The 16,064-nt window shown below is 48.5% G+C and overlaps 1 protein-coding gene across 1 annotated transcript in view; it reads right to left on the bottom strand.

Annotated features, from left to right (window-relative positions):
- Window positions 1-28: 28 nt before the first annotated feature.
- Window positions 29-16,064, bottom strand: part of HCN2 (hyperpolarization activated cyclic nucleotide gated potassium and sodium channel 2) — a 30,184-nt gene continuing 14,148 nt past the window's right edge. Inside the window, exons 5-8 of the mRNA XM_036313812.1 lie at window positions 15,769-15,915; window positions 3,711-3,951; window positions 3,314-3,478; window positions 29-1,404 (exon numbers count right to left, since the gene is read on the bottom strand). Of these exons, the coding sequence (XP_036169705.1) occupies window positions 710-1,404; window positions 3,314-3,478; window positions 3,711-3,951; window positions 15,769-15,915 (1,248 nt within the window). The 3' untranslated portion in view covers window positions 29-709. The remainder of the gene's footprint in view (window positions 1,405-3,313; window positions 3,479-3,710; window positions 3,952-15,768; window positions 15,916-16,064) is intronic.

The following is a 16,064-nucleotide window of genomic DNA, read 5'->3' as shown; positions in this document are numbered from 1 at the left end:
CTGCCGTCTGTGGGCTCCCGGCAAGCAGATGCGGGCAGGCTGGGCGCCAATGCTGTCGTTTATTGCGCGGAATGGGGGTGTAGAGGTTAGTGGGGCCTGGGGGGTGTGGTGGGAGCATTGCTGCCTCGGCTAGTCAGTACATTCATCACAAAGGCGGGGAATCCCCAGCCTTGCCCCCACACCCAGGTGTAGCCAGGACTGCCGACCCCCGGGCGCTGGGTGCTGGAGGGTGCTGCGTGTGCCCACTCCAGGGAGGTCACCGTGGGGCGCGCATGGACGGGGCGGGGCCGGTTATTGCGTGAGTGCGATGTGGGCAGCAGGGAAGCCAGCAGGCCAAGTATTGCACTTAAACAGAATCCTCATCGGACAGCGGGCCAGCTACGAGGGTGGGGGTGGGCGGAAGTCCACAGCTATCTCCTTTCGGCCATGGGGTGGCTCCCTCCCTGTTTCACAGTTGGGGAAACTGAGGCACCGAGGTGAAGGGAGCCCCCTCACATGCCTGTGAGGCTACCACCGGGATGCGGGGGCAATGTGGGTGGGCGCAGGGTGATGAGGGGGGACGGCCGGGGCCCGTCCGTCCGACTGCAACTACCTACGTCTCCTCTATGGCTTCTGGGGTGGGTGGCCGGGGCAGCGCAATGGCATGGCTTTGGTTGGATGAAGGCCCCGCCCCTGGCCCACCCGGGCCCGTGGGGCGGTGCAGCGAGGGTCACAAGTTGGAGGAAAGGCGCGAGCGCGCCGAGTCCAGCGGGTCGAGGCCCCCTGTGACACTGGGCAAGGCCGAGTCCCTGCGGTCCGGGCTGGGCCCAGCGGCCCGCGTGGTGGATATGGGCCCCAGGCGTGGCGTGGAGCTGCTGGCTGGACGCGCGGAAGCTGCGGGGCCGGGGCCCGGAGCGCCGTGGGGCAGCGAGGGCTGTGAGGCAGACAGCGGGCGCGAGGCGCGGCTCAGGCGGCGCGCTGGAAGTGCGGGCCCGGCTCGGGGTGCAGCCGGAGAGCAGGGTGCGCCGCCATAGGGCGAGGTCCGTGGTGCCCGGGGACTGGCAGGTGCGCCCGGGGGACTAGCAGCAGGTGGGGGCCCTGGTGAGGCAGTGGCAGCAGGCACAGGCCCCGGGGGCAGGCGCCGCACAAGGCGGGGTGAGCTGAGTGCCAGTGGCCCCACGAGTGGGCGTGCCACCTGTGGGCAGAAGCTCATGGCCACGGCCTGCTGCAGCGTGGCAATGGCCGAGGTGACCTGCGGCGGTGGAGGCGGTGGGAAGAGGCCAACACGCTGGCCCAGCTCAGCCTGCTGCACCATCTCCCGATCATACTTGACGATCTCCTGGATGATGGCGTTCTCCTGGTTGTTGAACACGCCTGAGTTGAGGTCGTGTTGTACCTTGTGCAGCAGGATCGAGTTCTTCTTGCCTGGGGACAAGGGAGTTGTCAGTGCACAGGGGAGCGCCTCCTGCATACAGTGAGCGGGTGTGTCCAGTAGGCATACTGCTGCACATACTGAGCACCTCCTGCATACATCAACCAGGTATTGGGCACCAACACTACAACCAATAGGCACAGAACACCTGCATAAAGCAAGCAGGTAAGGCACCTACTCTTTAGAGCCAGTACACATACACCTGTGTGTATTGCGGGCCTCCTGCATACAGCCAACAGGTATTCTCACCTACTCTCTACAGCCTGTACTTACACAGATGTATAGCGAATGCCTCCTGTGTACACCACGCATCATGTATCGGGCACCTACTCTATAGCCTGTATGCAAAGCATACTGCAGGCACTACTGAGCACCTCCTGCATACAGTGATAAGTATATTGAGTGCCTCCTGCATATAACAAGCAGGTATTGGCACCTACTCTCTATTGCAGGGACCCTCAAACTTCGGCCCGCGGGCCACATGCAAATACAAATGTTGTATTTGTTCTCGTTTTGTTTTTTTACTTCAAAATAAGATATGTGCAGTGTGCATAGGAATTTGTTCATAGTTTTTTTTTAAACTATAGTCCGGCCCTCCAACAGTCTGAGGGACAGTGAACTGGCCCCCTGTTTAAAAAGTTTGAGGACCCCTGCTCTATTGTGTGTATTTGAAAGCCTCCTGTATACAAAGGGATGGTACAAGTGTCTGCTGTGTATGGGAAGCAAAAATTGAGGACCCCTGTATATAGCAGCTATGCATGATCTATATACAAACAGGAATCAAGCACCTATTGTGTGTAGCAAGCGAAGAGCACCTGCTGCATACATAAAGCAGGTATGAGACACCTATGTAGACTGCCAGCATACATGGAGCATTTCCTGTATGTAGCAATCATGTATTGAGCACCTGTAGTATACAGCAACATACCCAGAATACCTGCCTGTTCATAGCCAGAGTGCCAAGTGTGTAACATATAATAGGCATGTGTTGAGTGCCTGCTGTATATAGCAAATAAGTCCAAGCACCTGTCACAAATATGTTAAATACCTACTGTATAGAGCAAATTGTTGAGTGTCTTGTATATAAACATGTATCGAGCACTTTCTGTATACAGAAAAGTCCTCCCTCTAACCCCTCTCTGCCCCATCCAGTCCTGCCTTTTCAGCCATTGTCTTTATTCCCACAAATATCAGCAAGGGCCACTATCCCTGCCTCTAGTTGGCAGCATCCTGAGGGCTCCACATCCCGACTATTCCTGAGATTCCCTCCACTGCACCTTACACCCAAGGCTACTATGTACCACCCACCTGTCTACCCTGTAGAATACAAATTTGGTCAGGTCCTCCCCTGCCTAGGATTGTCTGTGGCTCCCTATTGCTCCTGATTTATAGTCCAAATGTCTCCCCCTGCCCACTAGGCCCTGTGTGCCTGGGTTCTTGCCTACCTCCCCAGCCTCCCTCCTCTCAGCTTCCCTGGCTCTCTGGACTCCAGGCTCTTTCTCAACTCAGGGCCCTTTCACATACTGCATCCATGTGTAAAGGACAGGCCTTCTCATCCTAGCAACACCTACTAATGCTGGTTCCCACTTAGCACCTCCAGGAAGCCCCACCCCTCCCACATGCCCTCTATAGTGCGAGCTTCCTGAGGGCAGCGCCGGAGGCATCCTCACGGCCCACCAGCCACACCTCCTGGCACACGGTGGGTGCTCAGCAAGTGTTTGCCAAATCATCAGAGTTCTGCACTACTGGCAACACCCCACACTCTTCCTTCCTTGGGAAACCAGGGCTATGTTTGACCAGGGGAGAAAGCCAGTCGGAATCAAGTTTCCTGCAGGTCATCTAGGCCACGCCACCTCCCATCTCAGCACAGTTTCTCCTAGGACCACAGCCAGGCCCACTCACCGATGCGGTCCAGGCGGTCAATGGCAACGGTCTCGAAAGCCCGCCGCATCATGGGGTACTCCTCCAGCACCTCGTTGAAGTTGTCCACACTCAGTGAGTAGAGGCGGCAGTAGGTGTCAGCTCGCACGCTTGCTGTGCGCCGGCCGCGCGTTAGCAGGCAGATCTCTGTGTATAGTCAAGGGAGGCACCTCAGGGGCTGGGCAACACCCAGCTGCACCCATTCATCCCTAGGGTGCACCCAGCTGCCCTGAACACGGTCTAGCCCACCCTCTGCTGATGTGGCCCTTCTGGTCAGAGGTCCTTCCTGCCGACACCTCGAGGCCTCCCCACATAACCCTCCATCCCCAGGAAGGGGCCAGCTTTGTATTGCCTGTTCCCTGGTCCCACAGACACTAACCCCCGAAATAGGAGCCGTCGGACAGCTTCATCTCCTTGTTGCCCTTGGTGAGCACACTGACCACGCCATGCTGTATGAAGTACATCTTCTTGCCAATGGTGCCTTCGCGGATGATGTAGTCACCGGGCTGGAAGACCTCGAACTTGAGTTTGGTCAGCATGGCTGTGACAAAGTTGGGGTCAGCATTGGCAAACAGTGGCATCGAGGCCACCAGCTTCCGGCAGTTGAAGTTCACAATCTCCTGTAGGGGCAGGAGGCAGGGTTGACATCAGGATACAGTTTGAGCTGTTGCTTCCATCTCAATCTACCTTTGGGACTTGTTTCACCTCAGTTTCTTCGTCTGTGAAATGGGTTTAACACTTAAGCCTGAAAGCCAGCCTTTTACTTAACGGAAAAATACTAGAGGTTTTGCCACCAAAGAATGGAGCGAGAGCCAGGCAGTGTGGCTCAGTGGTTGAGCATTGACCAATGAACCAGGAGATCAGGGTTCCATTCCTGGTGAGGCATATGCCCGGGTTGCAAGCTCGAGCCCCAGTGTGGGACCTGCAGGAGGCAGCCAATGATTCTCTCTCACCATTGATGTTTTCATCTCTTCCTTTCTGAAATCAACAAAAATATATTTAAAAAAAAAGAATGGATCAAGAAAATACATACACTATTCCCTATAATTTACCACTGTATTGGCAATGGTGGCCATGAGACAAGAAAAAGCAATTGCAGACATAAAAATTGGAAAGGAAAAATTAAACTATCTCTTAACTATCTCCTTTAATGTGACTGCCTAAAAAACCCTCAGGAATCAATAGAAAGCTATAATGGAAGTTAGTCATACTAGCAAGTGATAGAAAATAAACGAAGCCCTATCCAGTTTGGCTCAGTGGATAGAGCGTCAGCCTGTGGACTGAAGGGTCCTGGGTTCAATTCCAGTCAAGGGCACATGCCTGGGTTGCAGACTTGATCCCTACAAGGGGGTGTGCAGAAGGCAGCCAATCAGTAATTCTCTCATCATTGATTTCTCTCCCTCTCCCTTCCTCTCTGAAATCAATAAAAATAAATAAATAAAACTAAGAACATTAAAATAAACCAACATGGAAGAAGTCAGGTTGACAGTTAACCTTGACAAAAAAGCTGGGAGACTTAAATGTTTCCTGTTTGAACTGGGTGATACATGGGGATTTCATTTTATACAACATCGAGTGCCCTTACGACATGAGTTTTCTCTAAGATGTATTTCAATAAAAAGGAAAACTCACCTTAAAAGAAAATCAACAGCTTTTGTATACACACAGTAACTTCTCAGGGGAGGTACCATGGATGAGCCCTGGCTTAGAAGTTGCTTAGAGCATCTTCCCAATGCACTAAGGTTGCGGGTTCAATCTCCAGTCAGGGCACATACAAGAATCAACGATGAATGCATAAATAAGTGAACAACAAATCAATGTTTCTCTTTCTCCCTCTCTAATTAAAAAAAAAAAAAAAGAAAATATAATGGATGAGAAGATCCCATTTACACCAGCATAAAGAGCTACACAAACAAATGTGGCCTGAAGGTAATAAGCCATGTCCAAACCTATATAAGGAAACTGGAGAACGCTCCTGAAAGGCACTAAAGGAAACATGAACATACCGTGTGCTCTTAGACAGAAAACCTCACAACCTCACTATCCTAAGGATGAAAGACATCCAGCCGCATGGCTCAGTGGTTGTAGACCTATGGACCAGGAGGTCACGGTTTGATTCCCGGACAGGGCACATGCCCAGGGTGGGGCTAGTTCCCCAGTGTGGGGTGTGCAGGAGGTGGCCAATCATTGACATTTTTCTCTCTCCCTCCCTTCCTCTATGAAAGCAATAAAAATACCTATTTTTCAAAAAGAATAGAGCTACCACATGACCCAGCAATCCTTCCAGGTATTTACCCCCCCAAAATTTTTTTTATAACTTAAAAAAAAATTTTTTTTTAATCAGTAAGGGAGAGGGAGAGAGAAATAGAAACATCAATGATGAGAGAGAATCATTGTATGCCCCCACCCTGGGGATCGAGCCCACAACCTGGGCATGTGCCCTTGACCATAATCGGACCTGGGACCTTTCAGTCTGCAGGCCAATGCTCTATCCACTAAGCCAAACCAGCTAGGGCTACCCAAACATTTTGAAAGCATTTAGTCATGAGAATATATGTATCCCTATGTTGACTGTGGCCATATATGGCAACAGCCTAAGTGTCCTTTGATGGGTGATTGGATAAAGAGGTGGTATGGAATACTACTCGGCCATAAAAAGGACGAAGTATGGCCATTTGCAACAACATGGATGGATCTTGAGAGTACCTTGCTAAGTGAGATATGTCAGATGGAAAAGGATAAGAACCATATGATTTTATTCATGTTGGATATAAAATAAAAAGCAACAAATGAACAAGTAAAACAAACAAAGTAATTGATACAGACAACAGGAAGGTGGTTACCAGAAGGGAAGAGGTGGGGGAGGACAAAGAGGGTAAAATATATGGTGGTGGTGGGAGACTAGGCTTCAGGTGGTGAGCACACAATAGACTATCTAATAAAAGCCTAATATGCTAAGTGACCTGTCGTCTGGTTGTCCGTTCAAAGCATAATATGCTAATGATATGCTAAGGGCGCTCAACCACTCTCTCTGATGTGCACTGACCACTAGGGGGCAGACAGTCAACCAGTTGCTATGATGTGCATTGACCACCAGGGGGCAGACACTCAGACCGGTAGGTTAGCTTGCTGCTGGGGTCTGGCCAATTAGGACTGAGTGAGATGAGCCGGATATGCCCTGGAGCCCTCCCGCTGTCCCTTCCCAGCTGGCTAACCTCCCGTGTTAGGTACCTGATCGTGCACCAGTGGGGTCCTTCGGCCTGGCCTGTGCCCTCTCACAATTTGGGACCCCCAGGGGATGTTGGAGAGCTGGTTTCAGCTCGATCCCACAGGCCAGGCCAAGGGACCCCACTAGTGCACAAATTCGTGCACTAGGCCTCTAGGATAGATGTATATAATAAAGCTGTTCACCTGAAATTTATGTACTTATGTTAACCAATGTTACCCCAATACATTTAATTTTTTTAAAAATAGCATGGTAGTGGCATAAAAACAGACATATACTAGTAGATCAATGGAAGAGAATAGAGAGCTGAGAAATCCTTGCTTATATGACCAATTAATGTAGGATAAAGAAGAAAAGGGATATACAATGGGATAAAGACAGGTTCTTCAGTAGGTGGTATTGAGAAAACTGGGCAGATAAATGAAAAAAAATTAAATTTGGATCACTTTCTGCCCTGGCCCGTTGGCTCAGTGGATAAAGCGTCAGCCTGCGGACCAAAGGGTCCTGAGTTCAGTTCTGGTCAAGGGCACGTACCTTGGTTGCAGACTTCTCCCCCGGCCAGACCCTGGTCAGGCGCATGCAGGAGGCAACCAATCAATGTGTTCTTCTCACATCGATTTTTCTCTCTGTCTTTTCCTCTCTCTTCTACTCTCTCTAAAAATCATGGAAAAATATCCTCAGGTGAGGATTTAAGTAATAAATAATAGAAAAAATAAATTGGATCACTATCTTACAGTATATACAAAAATGAACTCAAAACAGATTAAAGACTTAAACATAAGACCCGAGACCAAAAAATTACTAGAGGAAAACAGTAAACTCTTTGACATGGGTCTTAGCAATCTTTTGTTGTTAATTCTCACCCAAAGATATTTTTTCTTTTTAAATATTTTATTTATTTATTTAATTTTAAATATTTTTTTTTATTGATTTTAGGGAGAGAGGAAGGGGAAAGGATAGAGAGAAACATCGATGAGAGAGAAACATAGATTGGCTGCCTCCTGCTCTCCCCCTACTGGGGACCAAGGCCACAACCAGAGCATGTGCCCTTGATGGAAAATCGAACTTGTGACCCCTTGATTTATGAGTCAGTGCTCAACCACTGAGCCACAACGGCTGGGCCTGAGGATATTTTTTCCATTACTTTTCAGGGAGAGAGTGGAAAGGAGGGAAGGAGGAAGAGGGAGAGAGAAACACTGATGTGAGAGAAACGCATCAATTGGTTGCCTCCTGCACATGCTCCAACCAGGGGTGGGAAGTGAACCCATAATCCAGGTATGTGCCCTTGAGCGGGAATCAAATCTGAGACACTTCAGTGGGCAGGCTGATGTTCTAGCCACTGAGCACATCAGCCAGGGCCTAAGCAATCCTTGGGTATGTCTCCTTGGACAAGGAAAACAAATGGAACTACAGCAAACTAAAGTTTTTGCACACTGAAGAAAACCACAGAATGAAAATACAACCTATTGAAGGTGAAAAGGTGTTCACCAATGATACATCTGATAAGGTATTGATATCCCAAAATATATAAGGGAAAATAAACAGAAAAAGAAACAAAAACAAGACAAAACAAAACAAATATATAAGGAATCTATGCAACTAACACCAGAAAAAACAATCCAGTTAAAAGATGGGCAGAAGACCTGAATAGACATTTCTCCAAAGAGGACGTACAGATGGCTAACGGACATGAAGAAGTTCAATGTCACTAATCATCAGAGTAATGTAAATTAAAGCCACAATGAGATATATCACCTCACATCTATCACAATGGCTATTATAAAAAAGATACAAAGAGTAAGTGTTGGTGAGGATGTGGAGAAAGGGAACCCTGTGCCTGTTGGTGAAACTGCAGATTGGCGCAGCCACTGTGGAAAATAGAGGTTCCTCAAATAATTAAAAATAGAGTTTCCATATGACCCAGCAATCCCACTTCTGGGTATTTATCCAAAAAAAAACCAAAAAAACAAAATACCAATTTGAAAAGGCATATGCACCTCTATGTTTATTTCATCATTATTTACAATAACCAAGATATAGAAACAACATAGGTGTTCATTCATAGGTGAATGGATAAAAAAAGTAGCCCAGCCAGTGTGGCTCAGTGGTTGACCTATGAACCAGGAGGTCACAGTTGGATTCCCAGTCAGGGCATATGCCCGGGTTTCGGGCTTGATCTCCAGTGTGGGATGTGCAGGAGGCAGCTGATCAATGACTCTCTCTCTCATCATTGATGTTTCTATCTTTCCCTCTTCATTCCTCTCTGAAATCAATAAAAAAAAATATTTTTTAAAAGAAGTGGTATATACAGGTTGTACCAAAAAATGTATACACTCTTTGAATAATTATTAATTCCAATGGGTTAAATCTGAAAAGAAACATCAGTTGAGCTATCAGCTGTTAAAGTGTGTATACATTTTGGGGGGACACCCTACATATACAATGGAATATTACTTGGCAAAAAAAAGAATGAGCCCTAACCAGTTTGGCTCAGTGGATAGAGCATCGACCTGTGGACTGAAGGGTCCCGGGTTCGATTCCGGTGAAGGACATGTACCTTGGTTGCAGGCACATCCCCAGTAGGGAGTGTGCAGAAGGCAGCTGATCAATGTTTCTAACTCTATTCCTCTCTGTAAAAAGTCAATAAAATATTTTTTAAAATAAATAAATAAATGAAAGAATGAGCCGGGCTGGAGTGGCTCAGCAGCTGAGCATCGACCTGTGAACCAGGAGGTCATGGTTTGATCCCCGGTCAGGGCACAATACCTGGGTTGAGGGCTCGATCCCCAGTAGGGGGCGTGGAGGAGGCAGCCGATCAATGATTCTCTCTCATTACTGATGTTTCTCTCTCTCCCTCTTCCTTCCTCTCTGAAATCAATAAAAATATATTTAAAATAAAATAAAAGAATGAGCCCTGGCCAGTGTGGCTCAGTTGGTTGGAGCCATCATCCTGTACATCAAAAGGTAGCAGGTTTGATTCCCAGTCAGGGCACACAGCCAAGTTGCAGGTTCAATCCCCGGTCAGAGCGCATGCAGGAGGTCACCAATTGATGTTTTTCTCTCTCTCTCTTCCTTCCTCTCTCTAAAATCAATTTTATTTTACTTATTTTTTAATGTTTTTTATATTAAAACTAGAGGCCCGGTGCACAACAATTTGTGCATGGAGGAGTGGGTGTCCCTCAGCCCGGCCTGCACCCTCTCTAATCTGGGATCCCTCTCACAATCCGGGACCGCTGGCTCCTAACCACTTGCCTGCCTGCCTGCCTGCCTGATTGCCCCCTAACTGCTTGCTCCCCCGCACCGGCCTGATCACCCCTAACTGCTTGCTCCCCCGCACCGGCCTGATCACCCCTAACTGCTTGCTCCCCTGCCGGACTGATCTCCCCTAACCACCTCTGCTTCGGCCCCCGCCCCGTGGCTTTGTCCAGAAGGAATTCAGACGTCCGGAAGATGTCTGGTCGATCTGGTCTAATTAGCATATTACACTTTTATTAGTGTGTATATGTGTGTGTGTGTGTGTATTTTATTGACTTCAGAGAGGGAGAGGGAGAGAGAAACATCAAGGATGAGAGAGAATCATTGATCGGCTGTCTCCTGCACACCCCCTACTGGGGATCGAGCCCACAATCAGGGCATGTGCCCTTGACTGGAATCCAACCTGGGACCCCACAGTCCACAGTCCGACGCTCTATCCACTGAGCCAAACCAGCTAGGGCTAAAATCAATTTTAAATATATATATAAAGAATGAAATCTTGCCATTTGCAACATGAATGGACATGTATGTCTATGGTTATTATGGGTATTATGCTGAGTGAAATAAGTCAATACAGATAAATACTGTATTGCTTCACTTGCATATGGAATCTAAAAAATAAATAAAAAATAAATGAATAAACAAAACAAAATAGAAACAGAACTACAGATATTGAGAACAAGTTAATGGTTGCCGGAGGGGTGGGGATGGGAAATGGGAATAAAAAAATAGATGAGGAGAATGAAGGTGGTGGCGTAGGAAAACACTGGACTTGTGGCCTCCCATAACCACATCACAATTACAACTGAAGTACAGAACACCCATCGTTCAGAACCACCTCGAGAGCTGGCTGAACGAAGCCTTACAACCAGAGGAGCAGAGAAGAAAGCACTCTGACGCTGGCAGGAGGGAAGGGGGGCAGAACCAGAGGGCCCGACGCCCCCCCGTGGACCGCTCTTCTCAGCCGGGAGGGAGAGCGTCCCTGCAGAGGCTGCCTGTGAGGAGCGGAGGGCCCAGCCCCACACCAGACCCCAGCCCAGGCTCCCAGTGACTTTGGGCTGGAACAACCAGTGGGGATTGGGGCTCAGTGACAAGGGAGGCTGCTGGAGACCCAGGTGCAAATCTTAAAGAGCCAGTGCACAAACTTAGTTGAACTCTATCCCTCTGAGCTCCAGCGCCAGGAGGTGTTGGGGGACCCAGAACATACCGGGAAGAACTGGCTTGTCTGGCATTGAGGCAGGAACTTGGGGCGCCTTCTCCCAGATGGGGATTGTTTCCTGTGCGCAGACCGCCCCTGTCGCAGGGCTGACTGGCAGGCGCCATAGCTGAGTCTCAATCAGCCTAGGCCAGGGGTGGGCAAACTTTTTGACTCGAGGGCCACAATGGGTTCTTAAACTGGACCGGAGGGCCGGAACAAAAGCATGGATGGAGTGTTTGTGTGAACTAATATAAATTCAAAGTAAAATCATTACATAAAAGGGTACGGTCTTTTTTTTTTTTTAGTTTTATTCATTTCAAATGGGCCGGATCCAGCCCGCGGGCTGTAGTTTGCCCACGGCTGGCCTAGGCAGTGGTCGCCAACCGGTGGTCGGTGGACCACTGGTGGCCCGTGAGGTCCGAAAGGTTGGTGAACGCTGGCCTAAACACACTGTTTGCTCCACCTGGTGGTTCCCGGAGAACCCGCCCCATCCAAGCTGTTTGCAGCAGCTTTTCTATATGAACGGCCTGTCCTGGCTCAGGCTTCAGACTTTGTTAAAACCTCTCAAATAAGCTGCAGCTGGGGTCAGCATGCCCCAAACTTAACAATAAAAGGCCAAAGACCCGGCACTAGCACCAGCCTGCTTTGCTTCACAGCTAGGTCTTGCCTGGGCACTTCCTAGCCCAATACAAATAGCAGGCATCTGCAGATTTCTCTGTAGCTCCTGCCGGGTGGCCCCAGGCAGTGGCTGACTTTGCACCTCCCTGGAGACTCTAGAGCAGTGGTTCTCAACCTTGGCTGCACATTAGAATCACCTGGGAATCTTTTTAAAATCCTGATTTCTGGGCCTCATCCTGCAGAAATTCTGTTTCTTTGTTATGGGGTGGGGTCACAACATTAGTAACAAAGAAACAGAATTTCCGGAGGATGAGGCCCAGAAATCAGGATTTTAAAAAGGTCCCCAGGTGATTCTAATGTGCAGCCAAGGTTGAGAACCACTGCTCTAGAGCCAGTCAGACCATACCAGATTACAACTCTACACACCCACAAGCGACACACAACACACTCAAGGGGCAGACTCAGTAACCACCAAAGCCCCACTGAAGCAAGTCCTGCTTCATAGGGTGTCTCCTGCACAGCAGCTCTCCCACTGTAGTCACAGCTGGTGCTCACAGCCAATTGACATGGAGGTCAATTCCTCCCAGTGACATCAGCAGCGATCAAGGCTCAACTACAACAAGACTTTGCAGCCCACACAGGGGTGCACCTAGAGTACCCAACTCAGGTGACTGGGGAGGCTGAGCCACTGGACCCTACAGGACACCTACTACACAAGGCCACTCTATCAACTCAAGGAGACATAGCAGCTCTACCCAATACATAGAAACAAACACAGGGAAGCAGCCAAAATGCGGAGACAAACATGTCACAAATGAAAGAAATGGAGAAAGCAAACTACTGGATATAGAGTTTAAAACCATAGTTATAAGGTTATTCAAGGATCTTCATGAGAGCTTCAAGGGACTTAGTGAGACTTTCAAGCATCTTAATGAGAATGTCAAAGATATGAAAAAGGACCAGTCAGAAATTAAGCATGCACTGACTGAAATAAAGAATAATTTACAGCTCTTGCCGAAACCGGTTTGGCTCAGTGGATAGAGCGTCGGCCTGCGGACTGGAAGGTCCCAGGTTCGATTCCGGTCAAGGGCATGTACCTGGGTTGCGGGCATATCCCCAGTGGGAGATGTGCAGGAGGCAGCTGATCGATGTTTCTCTCTCATCGATGTTTCTAACTCTCTATCTCTCTCCCTTCCTCTCTGTAGAAAATCAATAAAATATATTAAAAAAAAAAAGAATAATTTACAGCTCTAGCTGATTTGGCTCAGTGGATGGAGCGTCGGCCTGCGGACTGAAGGGTCCCAAGTTTGATTCCAGTCAAGAGCACATGCCTGGGTTGTGGGCTCGATCCCCAGTAGGGGACATGCAGGAAGCAGCGGATCGGTGATTATCTCTCTTCATTGATGTTTCTATCTCTCCCTCTCCCTCTCCCTTCTTCTCTGAAATAAATAAAAATATTTAAAATAAATAAATAAAATAATTTAAAAAATAAAAGAATAATTTACAGGGATTCAACAGTAGAGCAGAGAACTCCAAGAATCAAATAAACAATTTGAAATATGAGGAAGCAAAAAACATCCAATCAGAAAGCAAAGCCCTAACCCAGCGGTTCTCAACCTGTGGGTCGCGACCCCTTTGGCGGTCAAACGACCCTTTCACAGGGGCCGCCTAAGACCATCCTGCATATCAGATACTTACATTACGATTCATAACAGTAGCAACATTAGTTATGAAGTAGCAACGAAAATAATTTTATGGTTGGGTCACAACATGAGGAACTGTATTTAAAGGGCCAGAAGGTTGAGAACCACTGCCTAACCGGTTTGGCTCAGTGGATAGAGCATCGGCCTGTGGACTCAAGGGTCCCAGGTTCAATTCCAGTCAAGGGCATGTACCTTGATTGCGGGCACATCCCCAGTAAGGAATGTGCAGGAGGCAGCTGACCGATGTTTCTCTCTCATCGATGTTTCTGACTCTCTACCCCTCTCCCTTCCTCTCTGTAAGAAATCAATAAAATATATTTTTTAAAAAAGAGAAAAAATTAAAAAATATGAAGATAGTGTAAGGAGCCTCTGGGACAACATTTGCATTATGTGGGTGCCAGAAAGAGAAGAGAGAAAGCAAGATGTTGAAAACCTATTTGAAGAAATAATGACAGAAAACCCCCTACCTCGTGAAAGAAATAGACTTACAAGTCCAGGAAGCGCAGAGTCCCAAACAAGAGGAACCCAAAGAGGCCCACACCAAGACACGTTATAATTAAAATGCCAAGGGTTAAAGACAAAGAGAAAGTCTTAAAAGCAGCAAGAGAGCCCTGGCCGGCTTGGCTCAGTGGATAGAGCGTCAGCCTGCAGGTCCCAGGTTTGATTCCGGTCAAGGTTGTGGGCTTGATCCCTGGAGGGGGGACATGCAGGAGGCAGCCGATCTATGATTTCTCTCATCATGGATGTTTCTATCTCTCTCTCCCTCTTCCTTCCTCTCTGAGATCAATAAAAATATATTTAAGAAAAGAAAAGAAAAGAAAAGAAAAAAGCATCAAGAGAAAAGCAGTTAGTTACCTACAAGGGAACACCCATATGACTGTCAGCTGATTTCTCAATAGAAACTCTGCAGGCCAGAAGGGAGTGACAATAAATATTCAAAGTGATGAATAGCAAGGACCTACAACTAAGATTATTCTGCCTAGCAAAGCTATCATTTAGAAGGTCAGATAAAGAGCTTCACAGACAAGAAAGAGCTAAAGGAGTTCATCACCACCAAACCAGTATTAATGAAATGTTGAAGGGTATTCTTTAAGAAGAAGAAAAAGATAAAGATAAAAAATGCTAATAATAAAATGGCAATAAATACATATCTATCAACAACTGAATCTAAAAATCAAATGAACAAGAAATCTAATGAACAAAATAAACTGGTGAATAAAATAGAATCAGCGGCATCGAAACATGGAACAGGCTGATGAATCTCAGAGGGAAGGGGGGAGGGGGACGGGAAGAGATTAACCAAAGATCTTATACGCATATATGCATTAGCTATGGACACAGACAATAGGGTGCTGAAGGCCTGGGGTGGGGCAGGAAGAGGGTGGAGGGGGGCAATGGGGGGAGAAAAGAGGGACATCTGTAATAGTCTCAACAATAAAGATTAGAAAATAAAAATGAGTGAAACTATACAAGCATTAGAAAAAAACATCTTCCCTCCTCAAGGCCTTTTCCTAGCTGTGCCCTCCACCTGGGATACCCACAGGGTCACAACGCCTCAAGATGTCACCTCCTTCTCCCCTCTGTGATCCCGTCCTTCCCAAAGCTCCTCCTTCTGGACCTCCCCGAGCGCACAGTGCAGGGCTCACAGACTCGCTCAGTAGCTGCTTGGTGGGTGCTGTGGGTTGAATCATGTCTCCCCAGAAGGTATGCTGAAGTCCTGAACCCCGGGTCCCTGGGAATGCGACCTTATGTTGAAACAGGGTCTTTGCAGTTGTCATTAGTTAAGATGAGGTCACACTGGAGTAGGTGGGCCCTGAGTGACTGACATCCTTATAAGAGGATAGACACACACACAGGAAGCGGAGGTGGAGATCGGGGTGATACAACTCTAAGCCCAGGGTCACCCATGACTGCTGGCTACACCAGAAGCAGGAAGAGGCAGAAAGGACCCTGGCTGGAGGCTCCGTAGTGAAACAGCCCTGTGACACCTTGATCTCGGACTTGTGATCTCCAGAATCTGAGACACTAAACTCCTGTTGTTTTAAGCTGTCCAGTGGGTGGTCATCCCTCATGGCTGCCCCAGGAATCTTGCCCGGTGTCGCACCGGCTGAGGGGCAGGGCTGGAATTGACTCCACAACCCGTCTAAGCTGACTGGCTCCAGCCTCCCTTCCTCTGCCTTCTCCCGCTGTCTAACACGGCCCCAAACAAGGTAAGTAGTATGGGCTTAGGGTCAGGGTTAGGGACCCAGGGTGGCTGGGGCATCATGGGAGTGCAGGAGGCAGAGGCCCAGGGAGGGACATTGGTGTGTGTACAAGTCCAGCTTGAGTCCTTCATATTGCAGCTGGGCCAGTCCGTCCTCATCTGGGGGCCTGGGAGCTGGATAGCAGGGGAGTCTCAAACCTTACCCACCCCGAGGGCCCTGTGGCCCCGCCTCACCTCTCGCAGGGGCCCGTTGAGCTCGCCCAGGATGCTGTCCTCGTCGAACATCTTGCCCTGGTAGCGGTGCTCATAGTAGTCGTGGATTTTCTGTCGGAAGTCCGCAGGCAGCTTGTGGAAGGACATGTACTGCTCCACCTGCTTGTACTGTAGGGGCGGCATGAAGGGCCGAGGTCAGTGGCTGCTGTTCGGGGAACCCCTGCCTCAGCCTAAATGGGCCCCCAAGTTTAACTACAACCACAACAGGCACAGGACACCCAGTTACATCTGAGTTTCAGATCAACAGCAAAAATGTT

The sequence above is a fragment of the Myotis myotis genome, unplaced genomic scaffold, assembly GCF_014108235.1.
Source record: "Myotis myotis isolate mMyoMyo1 unplaced genomic scaffold, mMyoMyo1.p scaffold_m19_p_6, whole genome shotgun sequence".
Classification (NCBI taxonomy): Eukaryota; Metazoa; Chordata; class Mammalia; order Chiroptera; family Vespertilionidae; genus Myotis; species Myotis myotis.
Note: the sequence above shows the minus strand (reverse complement) of the source record. Positions and strands in the feature narration are given on the sequence as shown.